General features: G+C 51.8%; 1 protein-coding gene across 1 annotated transcript; it reads left to right on the forward strand.

The window, feature by feature from the left end:
* The first annotated feature begins 3743 nt into the window (after positions 1-3743).
* LOC112402012 (macrophage-expressed gene 1 protein-like) lies at positions 3744-5933 on the forward strand. Its single transcript, XM_024748540.1, has one exon. The coding sequence runs from the start codon at positions 3744-3746 to the stop codon at positions 5931-5933; it is 2190 nt and encodes a 729-aa protein (XP_024604308.1).
* Positions 5934-7417: the final 1484 nt, after the last annotated feature.

The following is a 7417-nucleotide window of genomic DNA, read 5'->3' on the forward strand; positions in this document are numbered from 1 at the left end:
CCAGTTCTGCCAAACTCCAGCTAACTTCCCCCTCTACTTCTTTATCATTATTGCCTCTTTCCCTTTGACAAGCAGCATGATTTTTTTCAAGCAGCATGATTACTTGGTCCTTGTCCTGATTTGAAAAATACATACACAGATAATACTGCAGTTAACAATGTGATTCTACTGAAAGGAGTTTCTTCCTCTGTGTTGTTATTTAGGACCACTTTGCATCCTCATTCATCCATTCATTCATTCATGTATTCCCTCCTCAGATAAGCGTCTAGAAACAAGTAGGGTGTGGAATGAGACTGAAATCAAACAGGACTCTGGAGCTCTCCTGGGTACAAAAGCCCCTCAATGTCCCCTGTTTCTTGTTTGTAGGGAAAAAAAAAAAAAACAAGTTTTGAGTCTTCTAGACCTTCCCCAAGTTCCAAAGAGCAGGCTCAGCAGTTAATAGGCTAATATAGTCACAAGACTCCTAGTTCCTTCTGAAAGGCTATAGATAACAATCTGAGACACACCTCTCAGTTCTTCTACAGAAACTAAGATCCACCCACCCAGGTGGATGATACTGACCACCTGCTGACCACAAGCGTGTAGACCCCAGACTAGCTGGAACCAGAAGGTTGAGACTCCGGAGACATCGCCCTGTTACTTCACCACCAACCAATCAGAAGAAAGTCACACAACCTGAAGCCCTCATTCCAAATTCTGCCTTTAATTCTTCCCCCAAGACCATTGGGGAGTTCAGGTCTTTTGAGCAGCTCACTGCCCATTCTCCTTGTTTGGCATCCTGCAGTAAACCTTCCTGCGCTCCAAATTCCTCACTGATGTCGGGCACACAAACTTGGTTTCGACCATAAGACCCCTACATGCAGGGGCCAATATTTAGCCAGTAACCCCAGGAAGGCCACTTGCAGCTAGTGTCAGTTCTGACTGGCTTCACCGGTAACTTGCGGGGTGTTAAATATTTGGACTATTTTCTCTGCCTATCTGCCAGGGTAATTGCATGTGTGTCCCCTAGGACTCTCAACTGGAATTGGCACTGCCTCAGGCTGTGAAGCAGGGTGGGGCCTGGACTGAGCCTGGTTGTCAGGACACAGGGACTCAGATCTGGCCCTGCTACAGTCCTCGCGCACCACACGTTCCCTGGGAATCCATTTCTCCACAGTAAAATCAACATACGGCCTGGTACCACTTTCGCAAAAGAAAACAGTATGTGTCCATGAGCCTGGGTTCACACAAGGAGACGTGTCTGGAAGGATATATACTCCCCTGATCACAGTGGTTATTTGTGGGGAATAGAACTAGGTGAAGGAGGACCTTTTCACTTTATCTAATCTCTCAACTCTTCATTTTCCATAACAATCATTTGTTGTGATTTTTAAAAGTGAATAGCTAGAAAAGTCCTATTTGTTCCTGTTTTGCAGGAAGTCACACTTTTTATCCCTGGTCCCGCGGGGGGCCTTGACGTCTGACTCAAGGCTGTCCTGCCTGTGTGTTCCTTACACTGCCTCTGAACAACCGGGGGATGTGAGTGCTGAGCACCGTTTGACCCTCTTAGTCCCCGGGTCTCAGCCAGGGCTGCCCAGGGCTGGTAACAAAACACCGTCACGATTTTCCTTGCCCTCCTCTTGCTGGCATCTGATCCACGTCAGCAAAGGCTTAGCCACCATTCAACCAAAGCATGCTTACCTTCTCTTGTATCCACTGCCATAAAACATCCACAAACCTGCCCAAGGTCCTGGGAAAGAGCTATCACCCAACGTGATACATTTCCAGTTGCTTTGAATTTATGACTTGAGGCGTTTGTTCCTAAGTCACAAGCGCGGAACGTGGGAAAGCAGTGTGATTACTTGTCCCTGTCATAGGAAGATACATCGAGGGGGGGTGGGAAGCTTTACTGCTTTCCCAGAGAACGGGAATTTGCTTCTCTAGCAAATTCTCCATCCTAAACTACCTTAGGATAAATAAATGAAACTTTTTGATCAAAGAATTGCAAACATAGAGATCAGAGGGAACCACACGGTGGTAGAAAGAGCACTAGACTTTGGATTCAGACCAACTTGGGTGCGAATTCAGACCTTAAACAAGTCACTTAACCCATTTCACTGAATGAACACCCTATTTTGTGCCAGGCAAGTTGCTGGGCATCTCACATCCAATAGCTCAAGCCTGAAGAGCTTTGTATTGCTTTCATCATGTAACAGGGGAGGGAAGTGGGACTCAGAGAAGAAAGCCATGCTAGTGGGAGGGCTCAGCTGCTACGATGACGGAGCCCAGACTCCAATTCAGATCTTGAGATGTCAAGGCCAGTACCTATTCTTCCAGAAAGTACTGTCTCTCCCACACACGATGGGGAGAAAAGACCTCTGCTCCAACCACACCACTGCAAACAGGTGTAACCAGGAGTGATACCACAGGGTTCGGTGATCCCACATGCCCTTTCCAGGAGCCTTCTTTTCTTTTTTTTTTTTTTTTTTTTTTTTTTGCGGTATGCGGGCCTCTCACTGTTGCGGCCTCTCCCGTTGCGGAGCACAGGCTCTGGACGCGCAGGCTCAGCGGCCATGGCTCACGGGCCCAGCCACTCCGCGGCATGTGGACTCTCAACCACTGCGCCACCAGGGAAACCCCCAGGAGCCTTCTTGAACCCCAAAAGCCCTAGGAGAGACAAAAATCAAGAAGACCCTGACACTGAATAGGAAGAAGAAGCCCTGAGCCCAGATCAGTGGATGGAAACAGCTTTGGCATCAGATAAACCTGGATTCGAATGCTGCCTCCCCTGGGTGACCCTGGGTACTTTCCCTGACTTCTCTGGGCCTGTTTCCTAATGTGTAAAAAGAGACTGGTGAGATCTTAGAATGGGATTATAAAGCACTAGCTCAGGGTGTCATTTAGAGCAGCTGCTGATCGCAGGGGGACAGGGGCCCTAGAGAGCTCCAAGCAGATGGAAGAGGAGGAAAATTCTTGGGCCCTGGACTGTTTGTGAAGTGTGCTAAGCCCCCTTGAGAAGCTCTGTCTTGCCCGTATGTCAGGGCTGTGGATCACTGGCACAGCCATACTTGATTTTTTTTTTTTTTTTTTTTTTAGAGCTGCCCTGAACCTGCTCTAGTCCGGAAAGGGGCTCTTTTCTGTAATATCAGCTGAAGACCCACAAGGAAATCAGCCTGGAGTGAATGTGACCTCCTAGACACAGTGCCCACAGGTCAACTGGGGAAAGGCCCCGTTTTCCTGGGCTACTTCCTCACCGAGGCTGAACTTGACACTTGGAATAATAGGACCCTAACTGCGTCCAGTGGCCAAGAGAGAGGTGGAGAATGAAATACCAGGTACTCAACAGATGAGGTTGGATTTTCTTCTCAGAGATGAATTCAAGAGGGCCTTCGGACAATTCACCACTCTAATTTACCCTTCCCGGACCCAAAGCCTGGAATTAGTTTCACTCCCCTTGGTGCTTCTGATAGGAGGCCTGCCTGCTATTCTTTCCTCTGAAGACTTCAAGGAGAGGAACCTGGGAGGGGCTTGAGGTGGGCTGAGTCACTGCCTTGAGGCTTACTTAGCATCAGCTCCCAGGCTGAGAATTGCCCCTCTGCGACCCCAACCCTGGAGGAGCTAAGGCGCAGCAGGCTGCCCAGGAGAAGCTCTCCTCCAGCCATGGCCCTGTGCTTTGCGCCCTTGCTGGTCCTCCTCTTGGCCGGGTGCGGTGTGATGGGGGAACAGAGGCGCCGGGCTTCCAAGGCTGCAGGCAGACCCTGAATATGTCCGTGCTGGGGGCGCTGCCAGGAGGTGGCTGGGACAACCTGCACAACGTCCAGCTGGGGCTGGGGCTCAGGAGAGACTATTCGCTGTGCCTCACCACCGAGGACGGCGAGTACCTCATCCCAGACCGCGTGCAGGTGGTCCCGTGGTGGGAGAGTATAGTGGAGACCCTCACGGAGCTCATCGACCACCGGGTCAACTACACTGACACCTGGGCCACCTCCATCAACGCTGAGCTCTCCTTCCTCCCAGACCTCAATGGTAAGTTCTCCGTGGACTGCCAGAACGTCAGGAAGTACAGCCTGGAGTACCAGACGGTCACGACCAGGGTGCAGATCCACCACGGCATCTACTCTGTGAAGGCCCTGGAGAACCCCGATTTCCAGCCCGACTTTCTGCGACATCTGCTGACCCTCAGCGACCACCTGGAGAACAACCAGACCCGGGAGGCCGAATACCTGGCAGAGATGCTTGTGCTTAGGTACGGCACGCACGTTCTCACCGACGTGGAGGCCGGGGCTGCCTTGGTGCAGGAGTACCAGGTGAGGCGGGAGCTGGTGGACAGCGAAGCCCGAGACAAGATCAACATCACGTACGCCGCCTCGGCCTTGTTCTTCCACGCGGTCAACGCTGGCGACGGGGTTTCCTGCAGGTGCAGAGCCGGCTTCTCCAGAACCTCGGGCGGAACCCCGTGGCCTCCAAGATGCACAGCCACGGTGGCGTGCCCTTCTACCCGGGCATCACCCTACAGAAGTGGCAGGAGGGCATCGGCAACCGGCTGGCGGCCATCAGTAGGTCGGGCCCGCCCCTGCCGGTGCTGCTCCAGCTGGAGGCGCTGCCCGAGCTCCCAGAGGCCCGGGTGGCGGCCGCGCGTGCGCTGGGCCATCCACCGCTGCTACGCGGTCAACACGCATCCCCGATGCTTGAAGCTTGGGGCTCCCGTCTTCGACCCCCAGGCCGATGTGGATGATGGTTCTTGCGGAGGCCGCTGCCGCGCCAACTTCAGCTTCGGCGGTGTCTTCCAGGAATGCGAGGCCGTGTCCGGGTGGCATGCCGATCACCTCTGCCGGGCCTATCACATCCCGAACCCGCTCACCGGCAAAGCCTTTTGCCCGGCCAACTACACGGCCAGCGCCCTGAGCCAGGGGCTGAAGACGTGGAGCGAGGCCAGTCCTGAGTGCCGGCAGCACTGCCGAAGGTGCTGGCTCTTCTTCCGATGCTGCTCGACAGCGTGCGCCACCCATGAGCATCGGAATGCCGTGCGCCTGGCTGCCTCCTGGTGCGCGCCCTCGGGGGCCTCCCTGCCCACCACTGCGGGCCTCCTCTTTGGAGGCCTGTATAGCCCTGGCAACCCAAACCCGGTCACTGGGTCCCAGGCTTGCCCCTCCTACTTCTACCCACTGACACTCTTTGGCGACCTCAAGGTCTGTGTCAGTGGCGACTCAGAGCTGGGTACAGCCCAGGCAGTCCCCTTTGGGGGTTTCTTCAGCTGCCAGGCGGGCAACCCCTTGGCTGGCCTTGTGAAGGGCCAGAGCCCTGGGCTCATGAAGGAGGTGTTCTACCAGGACAGCCCCACGGATTTCCCCATGAAATGCCCAGCAGGGTACAGCCAACACCAGGCTTACCTCAGCCAAAGCCTCTACTGCCTCAGGGCTGGGGTCCTCTTGGACCAGCAGCAGACAGCTGTTCGGGTGCCCCCATTTATTCCCCGCCCCCCCCCCACCTTGCTCAACAGAAGCAGCGCCCACAGGCTCTCTGTCCTGGTTGACTCCAGTGGTCAGCGGGTCTGGGTGAGTCTGCAAGGCTCTGACCACCGGCAGCCGGCCAATATTAATGACCCATCCCTGTCAGCCAAGCCCTTGAGCCAGGCTGGCTTGGGACCCGGCGTTGGGGCCATTGTTGGCTCCCGGGTGGGTGCCACGGTGGCCTTGGTGGCTCTTGCTCTGGGGGTAAGCTGTGGCTTCAGGTTCTATAAGAAAGGGGGTTACAGGAGACTGCAGGAAGGCATCCTGACAGAGGAACAGAGGGCCTATGGGGCCACAGAAACCACTGAGAGCCCAGCTCGGTCTGAATGCATACAGAATGACAAGAATTCTGTCTCAGCTTTAACAAAACAGGACTGCTGCATCATTGCTAGTCAGAGCTCTAGCCCCTTCTGTTTCTTCTACTGCCTAGGTAAAAAGATGTAAGATACCAAATCATAGAACTGGCCCCACTTCCTGAAGGTACCAGGACTAAACTGTACTTCCTCAAGCCCGCCTCCAAATCACCTAGCCCAAGCTCAAGTCCTGTAGCAACCTCTCCCTAACGCCCTCTTTCTGAGAGGCACCCAATTCTCCTTGGTGTGATCCCATGTTGGGCACCTCCCTTGTTGCAAGAAGCCAATAAACCCAACTTTGTTCAAATACAGCTCTATTCCTGGTGTTCTTTGCTGGGGAGGTGGGCGAACAGGGGAGATAGAATCAGCATTGACCCCAGGACATATTACGTAGCTTTGAAGTTAGAATTTTTTTTTTTGTAACTGTTATAAAATTCATTCTGTCCATTTGTTTTCCCAGAATCATTGCCTTGAACCCAAAAAGTTTCCTCTTGGGCTTGGTTTAACTCAGAGGGTCTTTTTGTTTTTTGTTTTCCAAATAGGACCTGACCTACTTGTGGATGATGAAATGAATTAAGTTGTAATCAGCAAATTTTTTTTAATGACAGAAAACAGTACATTGCATGAAACAGCTATAATAATTATTTTGTGAAATAGGTTAATCACATAAAATTGCCCATATCCAATCTTTTTTTTTTTTTTTTTTTTTTTGGCCACGCCACGCAGCTTGCGGGATCTTAGTTCCCCAACCAGGGATTGAACCCAGGCCCTCAGCAGTGAAAGCGTGGAGTTGTAACCACTAACCACTGGACTGCCAGGGAATTTCCTCCAATCATTTCTGATTCATCAAAAAATGTCAGTTTTGTATGGTTTATATGGGATCACAGTTTTATATGGGATCACAATGTAAGATGTGATACAAACTATCAAGATATGATCACAGTCAAAACACTGGAAAGTCAAGGGAAAACTCTTCCACTCTTCCATTTCATTCTATGTTCCATGAAACTTAGCTTTGGAAAACTAGAGTCGTCACCCCCAATAGAAGAGTTTTCCCTTTGGAGATCCTGTTTCTCTCAAGTACACCAGAGTAGATTTTCATCCTTTAACCCAAGACTGGGACCACTTGGGACCAGTGTTCAGTTTTGCAACGTTCCTAGAACACAAGCCTCATCGCAGTTTAAGCCCAGAGTGTGGGTCAGTAGTTGTCACAAGGACAAACAGGGTGTCACATTAAACCCTAACCTTGGAACCACAGGGCATGCAGGACCTAGCCCAAATGGGCCCCTCGTGTGAATTTTAGAGCCAATTCCAAAGGTACGTGGAGAGACCCTAGGGAGCCAGCAAGTGTGGCCTCACAGGGTTGACAAGACCCCATTTCCATGACCTGAGTGACCTAAGTGAGTCATTTTTCTTCTTGGTGTTTCATCTACTCTGGCTACAAATTGGAATATATCAGGATATTGATGAGATAGTGCAAACTCTGAGTCCTGAGAGAAGAGGCAGTTGAAATCCAAATAACTCTAGATGTTTGAGATCATTTCTCCTACTGGTCTGATACGGGCACATTGGAGC

The sequence above is a fragment of the Neophocaena asiaeorientalis genome, unplaced genomic scaffold (assembly GCF_003031525.2).
Source record: "Neophocaena asiaeorientalis asiaeorientalis breed wild unplaced genomic scaffold, Neophocaena_asiaeorientalis_V1.1 scaffold43, whole genome shotgun sequence".
Lineage (NCBI taxonomy): Eukaryota > Metazoa > Chordata > Mammalia > Artiodactyla > Phocoenidae > Neophocaena > Neophocaena asiaeorientalis.

Coding starts and splice junctions, on each gene's coding strand:
- LOC112402012 (XM_024748540.1), top strand. CDS start 3,744: ATGTCCGTGCTGGGGGCGCTGCCAGGAGGTGGCTGGGACAACCTGCAC.